Raw genomic sequence first — 20706 nt, forward strand, 5'->3', positions numbered from 1 at the left:
AGCATGCATTCAATTTTGAAGATTCGTTTCATCTTTCATAAATATTCTTATCATATGATTCCATGAAATAGTCAAACTCACAATCAACTGTCATTATATTTGCATAATTTTCAACATAAGATACCATGGTTTGATTCCATATAAGTGGTTCAACTCTTACTATATGAGCCACATTATGGCTTTGAAGAAAATCCTTAGGGGAGATTTAGGTATGGATGGAATTAATCAAATTTAAAAGAAGAAAGGCAGCATTATGACTATAGAGATTTTCAAGAAATTTATTTTGCCAAAAATTAAAACTTTATTTACAACTAATCACACCATAACTTCAAGCCTAATGCTTACACCTTCTCAAAACAAATTAATCTAGTCTACCATCAAATCTTCAAACATGTTAACATCTTAAATACAGAGAAGAAACTCTATTTCTGTAGCAAAACTATAATCAACAATTGTCAATCATCAAAAGAAATATAAATGTACTTATTAACATCTTAAAAAGTTTTTTGGATGGATGATAGACAAATTAGCAAATTTACCAATTTCAGTCCCTTTTCTTCTTTTGGCCAATGATTGCATTATTTGTTCCATTATTATTGTGTGCCTCTTCATCTCTTTTTAGTTTGATCCTAAAATCATATTTTACTTCAACCATCAAATCTAATCTATCAAATCTAATCTCTTAACTAAACTTGTGATTTGACAATTTCAAAAAAAAGAAAGGAGGAATAGAAATATTTAGTAGAATTTGGGGGATCACTTATAGTGTGATTGGCTGCAGTTATAGGCAATGGTTGGTGATAATTTGAGAGCAAGTTATAGGATGAAGGGGTTGATAGATGATAACGAAATGACAGTACGTGAGAGAGAATCGTCGTTGGCTGTAATTTATAAACAAGATAGCCATTATACTGTGAATTATTTATTAAGTGAAGGTCATTGTAGTCATTTTATTGTAACAAATGAGGTTATTGTAATTTATAAAACTTAAGGTGAGGCTAGTAAAATTGTCACCCAACTTTCCATACTTTTTTTCATACTGGTTACCTTTTAAAGAGTGTTAATCACACAGTGATTACTCTTATTCCCAAAGTACTAAACCCTACATCCTTGAAGCAGTTTAGACCCATTAGTCTCTGTACTACTATGTACAAGATCATAGCTAAAATCTTAGCCAATAGGATTAAAAGTGTCTTGCATTGTTGCATTTGCAAAAATCAATATGCTTTCATTTCTGGTAGGCAAATTCTTGACAACATTATGGTTTCTCATGAATATTTGTATTATTTAAAAAACATGCGACATGGCAAGGAGGGGTTTATGGCAGTTAAGCTTGACATGTCTAAAGCCTACGACCGCGTGGAGTGGAGTTTTTTGGAAGCAATGATGCATAAGATGGGATTTCACAGTACATGGATAAATTGGATAATGCAGTGCCTAAATTCTGTTTCCTTCTCTTTTAATATTAATGGGGAGGTTAAAGGGTATGTCATCCCTAAGAGAGGAATTAGACAAGGGACCCTCTATCCCCTTATCTATTTCTAATTTGTTTAGAGGGATTATCCAACCTGCTTAGGAAGGCTAAGGCTAATAGGATGTTGTCAGGGATGAATATAAGTAGAAGGGGACCTAGTATAACTCACATTTTCTTTGCGGATGATTCCTTAATTTTTTGCAAAGCAAATCAGGATCAAACAAAGGAGTTAATGAGAGTACTAGATGTCTATGGCTTGGCGTCTGGTCAAGTGATTAACCTGGAAAAGTCTTCCATTCTATTCAGCAAGAACGTGCAACCAGGTTTGATGCTTCAGATTTGCCGAACCATGGGGAATATGCAAAGAGTCTGTCAAGGCAAGTACCTTGAATTGCCAATGGTAGTTTCGAGAACAAAACAACAGCTTTTTGGTTTTGTTAAGTCGAACATACAACAGAGAGTGCTCTAGTGGAAGAACAAGTTTCTAAGTACGGCAGGCAAGGAAATATTACTTAAATCAGTGGCTCAAGCTATGCCTACTTATACTATGTCATGCTTCAAGGTGCCGGCCAGATTGTGCAAGGAAATCAGCTCACTCATGTCAAACTTTTGGCGAGGAGACATCAATGGAAATAATAAAATTCATTAGTGTTCCTGGAGAAAGATCACTCAGGAGAAGGACAAGGGGGGTTAGGATTCAAGGATTTAGAGGCCTTTAACACTGCACTACTGGGTAAACAGGTATGACGTTTGATTACTCAACCCAACCTGTTAGTTAGCCAAGTAATGCGGGCTAAGTACTACTCCAGAACTTCAATATTCAGGTGTAAAGTCCCCAATAATGCCTCATGGTTATGGAGAAGTCTGATGAGTGCAAGACACGTGGTGGAACAAGGCACTAGAAGACGGATTGGTAATGGAAAGAATACACATATCTGGGAAGATAGCTGGCTTCCGGACACAATAAATGGGAGAGTAACTACTTGCAGAGCTATGGATGGTGGACTGCAGAAAGAAGCAGATTTGATTTGCCAAAGAAGATGGAACCGCAATTTGGTTTTCCAAACTTTTAACACCAAAGACGCGGACAGAATTTTGAGTATCCCAATCAGTCTAGCTGGCAGGGAAGATTCTCATTTTTGGTTACATGGTGTGGATGGGAATTACTCTGTCAATTCAGGGTATAAGGTGCCGATGGCTAGCAAGGAAACCAAGCAGAAAACAAATCAGAATGACAGCACTACTAGTTGGGAGCATCAGTCTAAGAAGATTTGGAAGCAATTGTGGAGCTTAAAGATTAAGCATAAACAGAAAATATTTCTCTGGAAATGTCTAAACAATGCTCTCCCGGTCAGAGATATCATCTATGGTAGAATCAAAGCTGGAGACCCTATTTGCATGCGATGTGGAGAGGAAAGGGAGACGATTGAACATACATTTTTGAATTGTGTGGATGCAAAAATGACATGAAAGTTAGCCCCAATCCAATGGGAAGGCATATTGGAACAACATGGCTGTTTTAGAAGATGGTGGACATCCATCATTGAAGCTAGACATGGACCACAAAGTTGGCAACATATTGCTCTATCGGTCCATATACTCTGGCAAATATGGAAAGGGAGGAATGGGGCAGAATTCAATGGCAAGAAATACATGCCATGGACGGCTATTCAGAAGGCATTAAAGGAATGGTTAGAATTGGGAGAAGTAGATAGACTGGAAACTAGGATGAGTACGACCGAAACAGAAGCTCTACTACATCTGCAACATCCACAGCTTTGTTCACAACATGGTGTCCTGCAATTCAGCATTGCAATTACAAGGGACAAGCACGAACCATGGGTAGGCATTGGAATCTGTCTAATAGGAGGAGCTCAGAGAACACACACAGGCTGGGCAATGCGTGAAACCAGTTCAGGATCTTTCTTGCTGGATGAAGCATTAACTCTAAAATTGGCAATGTGTAAAGTTGCTGAAATGCAACACAGGGTGGTCCAATTCCAAGTGCAGAATCAGCAGCTCCTCAACCTTATTCAATCCAAACAAGCACGGGATATCAGATTAGCAACTGTGGTGGAGGATATTGTTCAACTCAGACTTTTGTTTCATATGTGCTCCTTTTGTCTAGTTCAAAATGATAACTATCATCTAAGCTCCAAGCTTAGTTCTTATGCTTTAGGCATTACTTTTGATGAGGAATTTATGTTTTCTTAGTGGTTAAATGACCGCTTGTGTAGTTTCATTGAGTCTTTGTTTGTACTTGTATATTTTTTGAAAAGGAATTGTTTCGAAAAAAAAAAAAAATAAAACTGTACATTAGGATTCTGACAAGTGATAATGCAAATTCAAATATTCAATCTTCTTTGGGTTCCATTGGCATTGGGACAAGCAATAACGCCAATTCGAATATCCTCAATCTTCTTTGGACCATCTCAACATCTCAATTGAAAGAAAAAAGTCAATTCCTCCTTCCGCCGCTGCATTATTTTTTCCCGTGGACTTATAGCCATTGAGGGAGAGGTCAAACTTAAACGTCGAAGGCTGGAATCCGTAGTCCAAGTCCATACTCCATAGCTGTCCTGTGAGAGTGTGAGCTCCCTCGGCTTTGTTTCTCATTCCCTCCTTGATTTTCCCCACTTGAAAATTAGTTCGACGATGCCTTCACAATTTACAGCCTATCATCATTTCTTAGCTTAACCTACGCAGTCCCGACCCACCAAAATGGAGGCCTCTTTCGTGTCCAAAGCTAGGACTGCCTTTCATTCAGCTGCTGCTAAAGCGGAAAAAGTCTTTGCGGACATCAAAAAATCTGATTCCGTTGCCGATCGAGGTACATAAATTAGTTAATTCCCCAATCCAACTATTTTGTGTATTTTATTTTTCTGTAATGAATTGCAGTTTACTATTTTTAGACTCCATAACTCGCGGCCTTTTCACTATTATTTAATCAATTATTTTCTGGTCAAAACACGATCGCAAAACTTGAAGCAGGGGAAGATTCCGATAGACAATCGCCGATTGCTTCGACGCCGGATTCTGTGAGTAGCAAGGACGAATCAAAGGTATTGCATTTCTTCTTTTATTGGTTTATTCAATTTGTTTCGCATTATAATTGATTTTGGAAATTTTTTGAATTTTGAAATTTATTGAAACTATCGTAATCTGTTACACTCCCCTGGTTTGGGTGGTTTTGAGGTTAAAAAAATGGGAAAATTCAGGTTCTGTTTGATTGCTGATGGGAATAAGAGAAGATTAAAGAAACCATAACCTAAATTTGAGCTTCAAAATTCCCTTTGATCGAACTGAAAGGGCAGTCAACTTGGCCATGGCTTGTCAAATTTGCCCAAAATCCATTTGATTGTTCTGTCCTTAGGTCCCAATTAATATGGTAAATGTGGGTAATCTTAGAATTATTTGGCTTTGGTTGTTTTGTGTTGTAATGAAAGAACTGTCAACTCAACCAGGCATTTTGCATTTTCTGAATCTGTTACTGGAATGATACAGAACAGCAGTGATGCAAGGAATTCGAGGAGGAGACCGGCTCCGATAAAGACAAAGCACGACTGGCAGGAGAGGTTTAGAAACTTAAGGATAGGAAGAAGAGGTGCTGAGGAAGCTGACAAAGCTGAAAATCCAACAATGGCCTATGCACTTTTTGATGAGAATATATGCTTCGCAAGTGAGAGAGAAGTGAAGGTATGTAAACTTTGTCACTTGTCTACTTGATGTTGAAGATTTTGAAGTTTTGAGGTTTTGACTGTACAAACATTGACATCCGTAGCTGGGAATGTCACAAAGTTCATTGGCTACCATACCTGGACTTTTCACTTTCCCTGCTGTACCCACGTCCGACTGTTCATTTTGCGCTAGAGTAGCCGTATTGGCGGGACCCATTCCCGAGTCCAGCTATCATAGTTTGTGGCTCTGACATGCAATTTGGAGAGCTTGTTATTCATTCACTTGGTTTACTTGTAGATGCTAAAAGAATCTTAATATTCTTATATTGCTGCTCAACATCTGAATTTGTCTCCTCATGATCAACAGTTCAAAAGCATTGAAGGCTTAGATGTCAGTCTTCTATAAGCTAAAAGCTCTATAAGTGTAGGCCAGTGCCACTGCTACATGTTGAAAACATAACAAGTTACGCGACGTGTTTATACTGTCACCAATGGCATTGTATCTTAACTTTAGCATCAGACAGGATGGAGATTTTAATTATTCAATTGCCTTATGAAACCCCAAAGATGGGTGGACTGCAATGAATCAATTAAGTAAACTTGGTAATAAATAATGTCAAGATGCAAATGACTACATTCTTGTTTTATTTGAAAAGATTGGATTATTACAGTATTTTTGGATAAGTTGGAATTATCTGGGCCTTCCCTTAGCTGTTGCCAAAACACTGGAGTTTTGGCCACGACCAGGTCATTTATGTATCAGTCTGTATTTTCAGGACTCAAAGATGAATTCATTGGCTGAAGATTCGAATATCTCAAATGAAGACATTATTCCTGCTACAGCTATTATGAGACAGCTTGCAGTAGCTGTTGAGTAAGATTTCACTTCACCACTTTTGCTGTACTTTCAGTTTTGAGTATTTTGTTTCACCGGTTTTGAAGTTTGATTTTAGTACTACTGTACTAGGATTGCAAAACAAGGAAAGCTCTACTTGTTATATCAGCACCTCTTATTCATACAGGTGCTTGGTCCTTGTAATTTGATATAGCTACTGAGGTTGGGATGTGAATTCTTAATGTGCATAACAAACCATGGAATATATTTTCTTATACACTTAAGTCCTGGACAGGACAAATACTGGACTGCCTGTTATCTTTGCTTCTTTGGCTTTTCCTCATTTTGTATGCGAAAAGGAGGATACTCTTCCGACTTCTTGATGCAAACTTGGCACACCTTGATTAAGTCAATAGACAAACAAATGATAATGTTATTGGACCTAAAAGTGTTATAACGTTTTAATTTCTTTGGCACTTCTTTTCCAGGGCCGCTAAGAAATATAATTCATTGAAGGATCTCCAGGCTTCATCAAGAGACTCTTCACCTGTGAGAGAGAGGGCTGCGTTGGGCTTCTCAGCAATGAAGTCTTTAGTACTACGGGAAAAGGATGATAAGTTCATCAATGAGTTTGGGTCGGATGAGAAAGTAGTCTCTCTGATCAAGTCACTACTAGATGCAGGTAGATGACTGCTTTGCTGATTTATCAGTTTGTCTTGCCTTAGCATTTTCTAGTCTTTGTATTCAGCTTTTGCATTGCTGTGTAACATTTTTTATTTCCATCATAATATTTGCATGATACCCACAGAAGGACATTTTCCTGGGAGGAAAGGTGACCTTGGCGAAGGAGAATTTATCACTGTCTCATCTCTGACTAGAGATATTCATGGTGCTCCAGCTGAAAGTTTTGTTGTTAAGCTCTCTGAAGCAATTGGAAGCTTGAAAACCCTGCGGAAAATGTCATCCTTTTGGTGTAGAGTTGTCGCTGAAGTAAGTGGACGGTATTGAACCTGAACTCAAGATATTTGGACTTGTTCTATTGGGGAAACTTAAATTCTCTGTCTATTTCTTTTTTGGCTTTTCCTGCATCGAAGGACATGCTTGACATGTTGCTACAGCTCCTGTCGTAGTGACACCCTTATCTAAATGCTACCACGCGAGAATGAGCAGAGCCCAAGCTTGAACTAATGTGTACATCCTGACATGGATTACGTTATTGCCGACCTTTTAAGCCCTCTTTTATTGTGTGCTAAACGCTCTTTTCTTTGAAGTTGTGGCCCCTACGCGTCTACTGTTTGCCTGAATAACATGAAATAATTCTGACATTATGTTTTGTATAACGACTTTTAGTACAAGTTGAGTTTTTTACTTAGTTTCAAAGTTGTAGTTGATTGACATGAAAAAATCCTTCTCGCATCACAGTTAAGATGGTCACTCTTCTACAGTCATTTTATGAGGCAATTCAACAAATCATTGACGTTCCTCCTCCTTGAGGAACAAGGCGATGGAGTTAAACTGTCTTTTAAAGGGTGTCAACCATGATTGGTTTTTACTGCCTAGTTTTTTTTTTTGGTAAGCGAAGGGTTTGAACCCGAGAGGGTTTTTACTGCCTAGTTTTACTCCCTCCCCCCCCCTCCCCCTCTACTGCTTAGTTGATCATCTTAAAGCTTACATACATGACGACCTTTGCTTGATGTGGACTCCAAATATTCCCTCCTCTAGTAATAAGTGTTGACCTTTTATTTTCTTGCATTTAAAATCAAGTTTGAGTTGTGGTTAGTTATGCTCCCCAGTTGATGGAGTTCCTTTTTTAAGCTTTTAGATCTGTTCAATCAAGTGATTATCAGTTATTGTTATCAAATACAAATTACCATGGTGATTTTGCACAGCACACTTCTTTTTGTGGTTCAGCAAGAAGTAATTTATGACCTTTTGACTTTATTTCTCAAATGCCTTTGTTTCTTGAGAAGTGATCCTTACTGCATTACTGCATGAAACCTCATTGACTTTTGGAAATTATTGATACAGTTCCTGAGTACATTCTCAATTAACTGAGCAATATATATTTTATTTGTTATGCAGCTTAGAAGACTTTGGTCTGAAGGGCAGTATATTCCTGGCATTCCACCAGATGAAGTCCCAGACTTGAATTCATGTCTTTTGTATCAGCAGTTACAGGTCATCAACTGTTGTATTTCCAGAAAAAGACGTCGTGCTATTGCAACTGAATCATTAGATTCAGTCTTAAGACAAGCTAGCCCAACTATCGACAAGTCTTCTGATTCTGAAAGCTTAAATGCTTTAAATTCTGTCTTATATGCAAGAACTAGCACTGAGGAACTTGTTCTTCGATTAGGGGCTGATAAAAAATTTGATAACTTGACAATGCTGGAAACTGGTGAACCTGTTTTTACACCTGTCACCCAGGTTCTGTTGATATCTGATGCTTAGAGTTTTCATTACTGTCTTCTAGAAACTCTAACCTTTCACTGAGTTTGTATGCATGCATATGTAGGAGGCACCTTTGCTAACGGAAGATCTTATCAAAGAAACAGAAGAGTTTGTGCTGCGAACTGGAAGGTTGGTCGACTAATTCAGCATTTTTTTCCTGCTCTTTTTTTTCCCCTTGACCGCAAGATTGGTTTTGATTTCTGAATTACAATGTCTCTTTACTTAGATTTGTCGTAACCTAGTCACATTTTTGCTGAAATTTTTGGTACATCGTGGAGTTTTAGAAATGGGAGAATGGCTTTCTATGTAAAAATTGAAAGCACCAATAGGGGCAGCTTATAGTAAAAGAATTGGAGAAATGCTGGTGATGGGTAGTATAACATTGTAAGAGCTGAAGTATGATAAATGTATAAGTTCTATGTGAGTAATTATGGTGAAGTCTGTCAATTGATCAATATTGTTATTTTTTATGCTAAATGTAGTATACTGAAAGTGCTCAAATCTGTATACCTGATAGTGTATCTCTTTGCCAACCCAATTGTGCTGAATTATGAATGCTCAGTGAATCTTCCAGTTTTTTTTATTACTCCTAAATCTAAGTGGCCAATCTCTTAATGTCTGTGTTCCCTTGTTGAAATGTGAAGCCAATTGCCTTGTTCCAAAAACTATCCTGGAGAGGGAGTTAATTACTTGGACTATAATTATAATCAGAATATTTATTTTTTTGGAGCAAAGAAGAATATCTTGGGTTGAAAGAATGGTTTGACGAATCACATGAATTCTATGCTTTCTCTGCTTCTTTAGATGGCTTAACAGACACAAGGTAGACTTCATCCAGTTTCCTGAGAAATCAGGCTGGTGTTTACCCTATTCTTGGAACCGTAAGTCGGATTAAATATTATGTGTTGTGGACTATGGTATGCAATGATTAGTTTGTGAAAATATCCTGGGTGAAAGACTACTGTTGGTTGAAGGACTGGAGAATAATGCAGGCATTGAGGGTAAGAAATTTTTAAATCCACTTAAATGGGGTCATTGACAGGTCATGTTCAAAATGGTATCTTTCCAAGGACCCCTTTTTGTAAGCCAAAAAGTGGAAGCAAAAAAAAGAAAAAAAGGGTCATGCGTGCTTAAGAATCTTATCTTTCTCTTGACACTGGAAATGAAGCAAAGGTTAATAAGCATTTCAAAATATTAGAAATAATTGAACCTCCCATTCTTGAACCTTGTGAAAATCTGCCTTGCAGGGGTAAGGAACCTTCCTCCATTTGCTTCCACCTCTCTTTAGTTTGGTAGGGATTGCCCATTACTTCTCGTGTTACTTGACTATTTTTTCATCATTCACACATAGCAGGAGCATGGTGATGCTTATAATTGAACTATTGGGGATTTATTTGAAGAATGTGAAGGTTTTTCTATTGCATGTCTCTCATATACTGACATCCCTAGATTTCGTCTCCCATTTTATTTTAGTTCTTCAAGGAGACGATTAGTTTCCATGATATATGTATGCTTTATGGTTTGGAAACATTGAAGGGAACGCATTTTTTTTCCACATTAATTGGTATGGATATGTTAGGCTTGGGAATTTGTTGTGGTGGAATAGTTTTTTCTATGTACGGACTGCTATAATTGTGGCTATAACTTCAATATCACCTGAGTCATTATACTCTTCAACCTTTGTCCATGCTGTAGCTTTTTTGTGTTGTTTACTTGCATATTCTTTAGAAATTTAACAGATAGGTGAAAATTTGGAATTACTGTGATTTATATGCATCAACTGTATCTTGAATTTTTGTAATTTAAGGCACAGTGTGACATGCTGCGTTGTCCTGTTGTGTTCAGTGTTGGTGCTGGTTGTTCGCAACTTCTGTCTGACATGCAGGCTTTCAAGGTGACCCTCTGCAGTAAATAACTGTCTTTTCAAGATTCTTCTGGGGCCTTTTACTATAGCAGAAATTTGTGGATTTTTTTGTTTTATTTATTTTTGTCGAACAGCATTGTGAGAAATTTGCACATTATGATTCACACACCTAAGCTCCAATGTTTTCTGTTAGGCAGCAAATCCAGGTTGTATATTAGAAGATTTCGTAAGGTGGCATTCACCCCCCGATTGGATGGAAGGTGACATTAACGATGAAGCTGATGAAACATCTGATGGTGGTGATTTGTTGTCAACGAGAGGTCAACTTAGTAGGAGGATGCAAAAAGAAGGTTACTTCTTTTGTTACATTAGTTAACCTGGAACATTGTCATAACTAATTGGATATCAACTATTTTACCTGAAAGGAGCAAAGCCAAACATGAAAGAGAGAAAACAACTGGTTTTAATTCCAGCAGATCATTTGCCTCTTTTGTTCTCTTTCTGGTATGTCTTGTTTAGGAAATCAAATGTGATTTGCACAATTTTATGTTTCTTATGTGAAAAATATTAAAATAGATTAGTCACTTGTTTGTTATTCTGGGTGTTCTTAGCTTGATATTCATCTGTATTCACCAATTTATTGACTCTTGTGCTAATTATGGTGGAATTAGCTGACTGATAGAATGGCTGTTGATTTACATCTAGGTAATTTATGGCGGGAACTGTGGGAAACTGCAAAACCAATACCTGCAATGAGACAGACTCCCCTCTTTGACGAGGATCTTGCTGTGTAAGTTGCAAGACATAAACAATCTTACTGTACAAAGACATTATTTTCTGATGATTTTCTGCTCCCATTGCTGTGTAGGGAAGGTATTCTTAATATCTTGGAGGACATCTCACCTTCTGAGCTTTTTGAACAGCTGTTTATTTCTCTTGTAAGTATTATGTACTTGGATTTGGGAATTACCAAACCATTTGGCTGGAATTAATATGTTCAGCTGTTCCAGTCCGCAATACTGTTAAGATTTCATGCTTGGTACAAACTGGCACTGATGATCTAAGTTTGTCAGCTGGGTTCAGGGCTTGTAATCGCTGAGTCTACCCTCTCAACAAATTTAGATCTGTCAAAGCTATTTAATGAATGCAAGGACTATATTGTTGCCACTTGTCAAAGCGGCAGCTGGCTTGAAAAAATTGATGATATATGCCAGGTATGTCATATTTAGCTGAACGAGGAACTGTGTGGTTATTGACTGATTTATATTTGCTAACAATTTGATATGGTATTCCAGAATTCTCTCTTGCCTGTTAAATACGTAGGGTTTCAGAATTGGGACTTCATTATTTCCTCCACTTGTTTACTGCTTTCAATACAGCAATATTCATTTCCCAGGGGGGCTGAACTTCTTCAAAATGTCGTCGAACTGACTCTTGTCCTGCAGCATGATGACCATTTTCCCTACACTTCGTGAAGTTAAAGAAAAAGAAACTTGAAAGGGAAAATAAAAATAGAAGCTTCTGTTGCTTTTTGTTCTGTTACATTGGCAGTAGCACAAATGGTATTGGCCATATTGGAATAATAGATGGAACTGATCTTCTTGTCAACAGCTTAAGATCAGCTGATTATAGTTTTTCTATTCTTGACTTGTTAAGCTAAAAGCTGCAATAAGGAGACGGATCTGCATGTTGACCATGCTTAACATGAATATAGTCAGACTTAGAGAGTGGATTATCCTTAGATTAGCATACATTATTCACAGGATTGCATATTCACCTACTAATATTCCTACTCGTCAAATCTCCTTTGCAGGTGTATGAAACAGTCGAGGCAATGTTGCTAAATCCACATGAAGCTACAAAAAGTACAGTTCCACCCGAAGAAACAACACCTGCGGGTGAACTGAAAAACCAGTTCAAAAGGCTTAACTTCATCTTTGGTAGCAAAGATAGGCAGTCACAAAAAGACAAGAAGAATATGGAGGATAACCCAACCCGCCAACCATTCTCATCAATATTCTCAAAGAAGCCTCCTAAGCCAAGTAATGGATCGTCAGCTGACAAAGCTGCTGGTTCTGTAGATAATGACTGGACAATTGTGTAAATTGTATATATTTTTGGGAATTGGCTAAAAGCAATGCCCAGATGCCATCTTTACTGATTTTTTCAAGGGATTAGAAATGGAAAACGTAGGAGTTAGATATGACAAATTTTTCGCAGAAAACAGACATTGCAAACATCTACTCCGATAGCATCTTTTGGGAGGAGCTCCGTTGATCAAGAGGACTGGCAAAGAGATTTTGTTCCACAAAGAAGGATAATACGTAAACTAACAAGTTCCAATGTCTTAGATGCAAGAATGTCAACTGCTGACGAAACAAGAATGGATAAATCTCTTAACATCCTCTGCTGTCATTGCATCGTGCCGTAAAAGCCGCTTCTTTTCTGGCCAGAACTCCCTTACCGCTTGTCTGAAGAATTTTCTTTGTCTCGCTTCCTCTCGTCATTTGTTTTGTCAACTTCAAGATCTTTTAGAACCCACCCTGGCACAACGAAATTTGCAATCCAGTACATCAAAAGCATCACTGCACTGTTAGCCACGTAAAAAAGGTTATGCCATGGAAGCAATGTTACTAACATATTTGAAGTTTGTTAACTGGCCTCCCCAGTGACAAACTGATACTGTCAATATGGGCATCAAAAGATGTCTTTGCTTCAAGTCCTAAAATTGTTCAAGCATTAACTCGTAACTATTACCAATAGAGTATGATGGCATGTATCGACCTGGAGAACTTTTATGAGATCGAGAGAAGGATGAATTCCATCTCAAAATGGGAGTTAGTTAGGAAGAAATAGACCTTGTTTGAAACAGGACTGAGAAGTCTCCTGAATTGGGCGGCGGCAAAGTGGCGGCTAGAAAAAGAGGAGCGGAGGTAACTCTGGTCGGAAACCAAAATACTCTGTTCCGCTTATGCATACAGAGAAACCCACAAGTAGCAGGTTCATTTTTACTGAATTTGGAGAGCCACAGCAGCTTAGTTGAGCTGATCGGGGGCTTCAAGTCATTGTATGGAAATATAGAAATGGAAGGGCACTGAGAGCCGATGCCATTCATCTTGCAAGCTTCCGGTTCAAATTGAACGAGTGAACGTAGATGACTTGAAGGGAGCAATGGATAATCACACGTTCCTTTCTATAGGAGGTGGACCACACTCACTAGGGAGTTTGAGATATTGTTCTAATTACTTTCACGAAATTTTGTGTCAGGTGCAAATAATGATGGTATTCTATGTAATTATATGGTACCAATAACTTTTACCAGAACTTTGTGCTGAACGTACACACCGGATATGCTGGTCTAATTTTTGTTAGCCCATGTGTCTACTGGTAAATTGTTAATGCATGCTGCTCAATTAAACTCCAAAATGTATATTGCAGATTGGTTCAATATCTCTTGCAAAAACCTTTCAGAAGTCCAAGAATTTCACCATGCCAAATGTTCCAAATAGATGGTCCTGTTGGTTAGTGGTATTGTAACCCTGGTTGGCTCGTGGCCCACTAGGCTACACTCAAATGGCCAATTGGGGCCTTGCTTGTTGTTTGTCTGGGTACATCACGGACCCTAAATATCCCATTATTTCGAATTCATTGTCATTGGCCGGAGAAAACTGTCTTCCAAGTGACAAGACAAAAAACAACACAAATGTAGCAGCCCATGCCCCATCATGAATGTATTTAAGGGCCCAGAACTATGAGTCATCATATGAGGCTTTTTTTTTTTTTTTTTAATTATTATTGATAAGATCAGATTTTCTCTGCAAATTTCATGCATTACCATCTCCTAATGTCTTACTAGATCTCAATTAAAAATAATTAAACATGTCACCAAGACCCATCGGCCATCACACTTAATAGTGAAATACTTCATTAGACTGTTAAATTCTCCTCATTATGAAATTGCCTTTGCAGAAGCTATATGAATGAATATTATTACAATAAAATCGTGGATAACCTCATAAACAAACAAAAAAAAAAAGACAAAAGTTGAAATCAGAGAATTCTCTCAATAAAATCCTTCTGAAGAAATTTTTTTTTTAAAAAATTGTTATTTGCACTCCATTGTGCTATTTATACTCCCATTATTTATTTTATTATATAATTTTATAAAAAAAATTATATGATTAAAATGGTAATGAAAGTGTGGTTAATAAAAATGGAGATGCAAATAATATTTTCTTTTTTAATGAAAAATATAAAGGCTGCTAGACCAGGAACAATTATTTCACTTCCGACAACTCATATTATGCCACGTTATGAAAGTCACAATTTGACTTCTGACTTGGAAGAGCCACAATCTCGGCAAAAAATAATAATCGTCGGCCTGTATATCAATTACCAAAAGAAAAAGCTAAAAGGGCAAAAAAAATGAGAGAAGGTTGAGTAACAGAAGGAACAGAATATTGCAGAAGGGAAAGAGAGGAGGACGACCACCAAAGGGTGCAAAAACGCCGCCGTCAAGCCTATACAAGAATAACGAACCAGAAGCTCCGGATTTTTGTTAGCTTACGCTGTTTATATCAGTTCGCCGTCGTTTGTTAGCCTTTTCTGTTCATTGTCTTCGTCGAGGTATTTCCTATTATTTACAAAAAAAAAAAAAGAGAAGAAAGTGAACAAAGGAATATGGACTTTGCTCTGGAAAGTTGGATATTAATTTGCGAAATGTTTTTGTTTTTTCTTCTAAATTTCCTTAGCAGATCGCAATCATTTTGCTTATTGGTTTATTTACTCTGCGATTTGCCTTGTTCATAATTTTGATTATTGTTTTTAAATTTGTTTTCTTAAGATTGATGAATTTCGGTATTTTAAATTGTCTAAAACAGCCTTAGGAGATCAAAGTCAATGATGCTGGGCGTTGTAAGGCGAAAAGTGGCTTCTGATGCTTCTTCTGCTTTGGTATTTAAACTTCAAGTTTTGCATGTGTGTTTAGATATGCATTCATATGTGCATGAAGGCAGATTTATTTTTTATAGTAAAATTTAGTTGTGTTTTTGTAAGAATACCGATCTCCTTTGTGTTTGCGGGCCAGATTAAAAGGAAATCATGGCATTGGAGTCGGCCTGTGGTTTCTACGCCTAGAGTTTCTACTGCTGTAGCTGAAGAGGTAACTCGCTGCTTTCTTTTCCAATTCAGCGTTGATACTGCTTAGTGGTGATAATAGTTTGACGTGCGAAGAGGCATGGTGAATCAAATGATGTTCCTGATATGAAAATGATATTGTAGACAAACAAGTTGTTTATACTTTTCAAGGATGTAATGTTGTAATTTCATTGAGGTTTGGTTAAAATTGCTTGAGTTTAGATTAGTTTTTCTTTTCTAGGCAAATAAAATCATTTTATTAGTCAAGATAAGAAAACGTTTCTAACTCATTAAGACGAGTTTAGATTAGTTAAATGTGATTTAGCCTTATATAGTACAAAATTTATTGCATAGTTTAACAAGCTGGGGAATTATATGGAAATTGGGTAAGAGTTAAGTTATAGAGGTTGAGTTGAGGTGGCTGTCTTTCTTGGAAACTCAGAGAACTCTGTTCCATTTTCTGGTGTTGGCTTGTGAAGATAGCATATGTGACATTGCTTTGCTATCCAGTTTTAGTTTTGTCTGGAGTTCGGTTAGGTTACAATTCTCAAAAGCAGTATTGAGAACATGTATTTACTGTGTCTCTAAGATGTTATTCAACTACGAGTTTATGATCAAATAATATTATTTACCGTTTCTGTCTCTTGAAGTGTCAGTTTCAGTTGTTTTCTTCCTTTTTGTTTCTCTTTCTACGTTTGGCCATCAAAGCTTATGTTTGCTGTTAGTTCTTCATGTGCAATTGTTCTTAACTGTTTGTTTTTGCTTTCTGAACAGATCTTCTTGCACCCAGGATGCACTCGCAGTTTCTCTGACTTCACTTTCTCTGGTAATCTTGGGTGTCTATGTTAGTCAATGCCACGTGTGTGTGTGTTTTTTCCTTTTTGGCCCCCTCCATCCTGTCTGTGTTTGAACTATTTTCTATTTTCTTTCGGTATAGGATCTTTGGACTTGACATCGTCAAGGTCAGTGATATCTTTTCTTGTTTAATCTCCTCTTGATAATTGCTATTAACTTGTACGCTATCGGTCATTGAGGAATACTTAGGCTTAGAGAGGGTGGTCCCCCTTTCTGACATAAAAGCAATCAGAATTCGAACACGCCGCGTTTTACTGGGAAGGATCGACCCATGGGAACGAATCTACCGGGCTGTCACCTTCTTTGGCCAGATCTTCCAATCTTTTCGCGATTACAGTTCACTGCACTTTCTTTACTAGAATGTTTTGAATTTTAATATTCTTGTTCAGAGGACATTATCACTCCAAGAAAAGTCATTATTTAAGAGCTTAGCACAGTACTCTATCTTTTAATTATCATTTTGCACAACTATTTCCAATGTGGGCAAGGCATAGTGGATTTAATTGTAAACCAAATTCTGCTTTGTAAAATAAGTTCAATTAGGTACTGCATTTCATGTGGTTTTCTGTCAGTGGTAAGAGATGTAATTACTATGAGTATTGGGAGTGCTTTTCATATTTAGTTTGATACAGCATTATTTGGCATTGTGTTAGCTGGCCTTATTCAAGGTGACTGAGACAGTTCCACCCAGAGTCGTTCAATCTGGTTTGATTTTACCTAACCCGTGGTATAAACCAAAGAAAAGTTTGTCTGTAAATTGTGTTTTTGTGATTAGACTCCCGCAAGGGTAATAACACTTGGACTTATACAATAGATGTTTTTGGTATGTGGAATAGCTAGCTTCAAAAAATCCAAGGTATATAAACTCACATTAAGTCAGACGGTATAGTTGGCAGATAATGCTATCATTCATGGTTGGCTGTTTTATTTGCAGGGGAATCAAAGACAATTTTCTGCCTCAATTCACCATGCATACATGGAAAAGGCCATTTTGTTCTAATAGTGGTATAGCACGGCACTTTGTTTTCCATTCTTTGCTTTTCTGGCAATACAGTTGTATTTGAAAAATGACAGTTCTGAATTTGATGCTCTTGGAAGATTTTAGGCACTTTTATAGGAAAATTTTGAACCCTTCCTTTAGTAGTTTCTGTCACGTGCCCGTACTTTTGATGGTTTATAAATGTTGTTTTCCTGTCTACTTCTAGATGTGTTGTAAGTTTGATTGGTTTTACACCGTAACCCAGCCTTTAATGGAAACCAAAAACTTCTAAAGCTTTTTAAGTGAATTGCGTACAGTTCTGACAACCTGTTAGTATAGTTTTCATTTATTATTTCTAGTGGCCAAGTCCAGTATTTTCATACTGATATATTTAGTATAATTTCAATTTCAATGAAGCAATAGGTGTGGAATCTTAATATGGATGTGGATTCATGTAATGGCTTTCATTTGCTAACTAATGTTTTTATTCTTTCTCTTTGCCACCTCCTATGCTCAAGGTGATCTGGTTGATGCTGTTGTTCCTTTTATGGGGGAATCAATATCCGATGGCACATTGGCAACGCTCTTGAAGAGTATGCTTCCCTTAAATCGATATTCCAATTATGCCTTTATTAAAGACAGTTTTGGTTCTCAATTTCATTACTGCCCTCAATGTATTTCTGGTTTTGCTTTCTCGGTTCCTCTGATGGATCATACAATTTTGTTCCCCAGAACCTGGTGACAAAGTAGAAGTTGATGAGCCTATTGCTCAGATTGAAACAGACAAGGTACTTTCCATAGTTTAGTTCTTACTTGTTGCTTTAAAATGTTTGTAGTTCTAAATGGAGTGAATGTTTCAATTTTCTTTGTTTCCATTAGGTGACAATTGATGTTGCTAGTCCTGAAGCAGGCGTAATCCAAAAGGTAAACAATCAAGGGTTTTGGAATAGTTAATTATGGTTCATTATTAAATTTTTATTTTTATGCTTTCTTGCTTCTTTCCGAATTGCTTAATCCTGATACTTTATGTGATTTGCAATAGTTCGTAGCCAAGGAAGGGGATACTGTAGAACCTGGCACTAAAATTGCTGTGATTTCAAAATCTGGTGATGGTGTAACTCACGTTGCTCCGTCTGAGAAGCCCGCCGAAAAAGCTACTCCTGAGAAAAAGGTGGAGCAACCAAAACAGAAAGTTGAATCTGCTGCTGCAGAAGTAAAGAAAGCTGAGAAGCCAAAAACTGAAGCCAAGGCTTCTCCACCTCCTCCTAAAGTAACTGCCACAGAACCCCAGCTTCCCCCAAAAGAAAGGGAAAGACGAGTAAGCCCATGATATTTATATCGCACTACATCTTGAGGTTTATCTGGATTTTAGTGATCTTACAATATGTTTTTCGACATTCTTTTTCCTCCTATAATGCATTTGAATGTGTCCTTGTAACAGGTTCCTATGACAAGGCTCAGAAAACGAGTTGCCACACGCTTGAAAGATTCTCAAAACACTTTTGCATTGTTGACAACTTTCAATGAAGTTGATATGTAAGCTTAGTTACATTTCATAGAATTTAAGAAGACCAGTATGTTTGAGAATGGTGAAATATGCCAAAGGCTTATTCCTATAAGTTTGGCTTTTTTTTTTTCAAAAGAACTTCTAGATGATCTTTAGTGGGTTGATTCTTTAAAATCCCGAGTTTACCATCCTAAAAAATATCCTTTTTTGGGTGCAAGCTTCGCATGTACCATTCTATTTCCCATGCTTGGTTCTGTTTAATTGTTGCTTTTTGCAGGACTAACCTGATGAAACTTCGTTCCGATTACAAGGATGCCTTTGTTGAAAAGCACGGTGTGAAGCTAGGTCTTATGTCTGGGTTTGTAAAAGTATGTAACCAATCATGAAGTATGTTTTGTTATTTTCTCTACGGCCAGTCTCCTTTTTTTTGAAATCCTGTCTCCTTCCATGCCACTCTTTCAGGCTGCTGTTAGCGGACTCCAGAATCAGCCCATAATAAATGCTGTCATTGATGGTGATGATATCATTTATAGAGACTATATAGACATCAGTATAGCTGTTGGCACGCCAAAGGTAATCTGAGACATTCTGCTTGCAAGAAATAGTATAAATTTCTAATAGACTGAGATAGAACCAAAGAAGCTTGAACTACTTGAACTTATACTTTTATCTGCTTAAGAAGAATGCTACTGTTGATCAAACTTGAGTATGCATGTAAGTTGGATGGCTAGTTATCACGTGTTAGCAGCTTTTTGCTTCTGCATGTGGAGATCTCCAATAAATTGTGTTATTTTGACACTTTATCGTTGTGAGTGGTTCCCCTCTTACCTGTGGATTGCTTTGTTTAACGATCATATTTAAAATTTAATATAATCAGACATGCTTAGGTAATATCTGTATCGCTGATTCCCAGATAACAACTGTCTGTGTATTTTCATTGATTTACCGACTTGTAAGGTGTGGGATACAAAATATGCACCTAATATGAAATTGTAACCTTTTGACGGTCTGTATTCATGATTTAGGGCCTTGTCGTTCCTGTTATCCGCAATGCTGATAAGATGAACTTTGCTGAGATTGAGAAGGAGATCAACACGTTGGCTAAGAAGGCAAGTGATGGAAGTATATCAATCGATGAGATGGCAGGAGGGTCATTCACAATATCCAATGGTGGTGTTTATGGAAGCCTCTTGAGCACTCCAATAATCAATCCCCCTCAGGTGTGGCTCTTTGAAAGTCCTTGTTTTGATTGCGTGCTATTTTCTTTGTCGCTATCAACAATAAAATTTGCAATTCGTTTGTGCCATTTTCCAGTCGGCAATTCTGGGTATGCACTCAATAGTCAACCGTCCGATGGTTGTTGGAGGTAACATAATTCCCAGACCTATGATGTATGTTGCACTGACCTATGACCACAGGCTGATTGATGGGAGAGAGGCAGTGCTCTTTTTGAGGAGAATCAAAGATGTGGTTGAAGATCCACGTCGCTTGCTCCTTGATGTATGAAGAATTGGTCATTTGGGGTTTGATTTTATAGATATTCTTAATATACTGCAGTTAAAAGCACACTTCGGCTAAACGAATAAATGTTTAGCACTTCAGTTGCGGCCAGCCACGTTTTAATTTCAAATGAGAAGGTTTTTTTTAGACACTAGTTTAAGTGTGCTAAACTTGTGTTTAGTGCTTTTTATTTTGGGCATGATGGAATTTGTTGGAATTTGTGCTAAACTTGAAGACCCCTTAGTTGGCAGCATTATTTCTCTGTTTCAAAAGTTATTGGATAATAAACTCAATGAAGCGAGTTCGCCTGGAGCTTTAACCCATCTGTTTTAACTCTGCTCCTGGATTTTTGTGGTGTCTTGATGCATGAACATGAAAGAGGACCTGGAGGAATTCAGTTTAAGAACTTACAGAGTAGTAGATATAAT

The 20706-nt window shown here is 37.4% G+C and overlaps 2 protein-coding genes and 1 non-coding gene across 5 annotated transcripts; 2 read left to right on the forward strand and 1 right to left on the reverse strand.

Annotated features, from left to right (window-relative positions):
• Window positions 1-3852: 3852 nt before the first annotated feature.
• Window positions 3853-12511, forward strand: LOC113690521 (uncharacterized). Of its 3 annotated transcripts, none has more exons than XM_027208453.2 (14): window positions 3853-4304; window positions 4463-4536; window positions 4979-5170; window positions 5928-6025; window positions 6475-6668; window positions 6795-6976; window positions 8069-8413; window positions 8502-8566; window positions 10283-10331; window positions 10495-10651; window positions 11007-11091; window positions 11170-11239; window positions 11375-11515; window positions 12115-12511. In XM_027208453.2, the coding sequence occupies exons 1-14, from the start codon at window positions 4196-4198 to the stop codon at window positions 12403-12405; spliced, it is 2052 nt and encodes a 683-aa protein (XP_027064254.1). In that variant the 5' UTR covers window positions 3853-4195; the 3' UTR covers window positions 12406-12511. The 3 variants fall into 3 exon arrangements, with proteins under 3 accessions (XP_027064254.1, XP_071907560.1, XP_027064255.1); XM_072051459.1 differs by having other exon boundaries at window positions 8069-8164; XM_027208454.2 differs by having other exon boundaries at window positions 4466-4536.
• A 20-nt stretch (window positions 12512-12531) lies between these two features.
• Window positions 12532-13663, reverse strand: LOC113690522 (uncharacterized). The gene is made up of 2 exons (XR_011815337.1): window positions 13160-13663; window positions 12532-12891 (listed from the first exon to the last, which is right to left on the reverse strand). It is a non-coding gene; the product is annotated as an uncharacterized protein (transcript).
• Window positions 13664-14715: 1052 nt separating this feature from the next.
• LOC113690524 (dihydrolipoyllysine-residue succinyltransferase component of 2-oxoglutarate dehydrogenase complex 2, mitochondrial-like) lies at window positions 14716-20601 on the forward strand. Its single transcript, XM_027208463.2, has 15 exons — window positions 14716-14927; window positions 15182-15254; window positions 15388-15462; window positions 16212-16263; window positions 16375-16399; window positions 17227-17297; window positions 17790-17864; window positions 18004-18059; window positions 18151-18195; window positions 18314-18589; window positions 18713-18807; window positions 19056-19146; window positions 19241-19351; window positions 19804-19998; window positions 20093-20601. Exons 2-15 carry the CDS (start codon window positions 15201-15203, stop codon window positions 20282-20284), a joined length of 1413 nt encoding a protein of 470 aa, XP_027064264.1. The 5' UTR covers window positions 14716-14927; window positions 15182-15200; the 3' UTR covers window positions 20285-20601.
• The last annotated feature ends 105 nt before the right edge of the window (window positions 20602-20706 follow it).

Source organism: Coffea arabica, chromosome 5c (assembly GCF_036785885.1).
Source record: "Coffea arabica cultivar ET-39 chromosome 5c, Coffea Arabica ET-39 HiFi, whole genome shotgun sequence".
Lineage (NCBI taxonomy): Eukaryota > Viridiplantae > Streptophyta > Magnoliopsida > Gentianales > Rubiaceae > Coffea > Coffea arabica.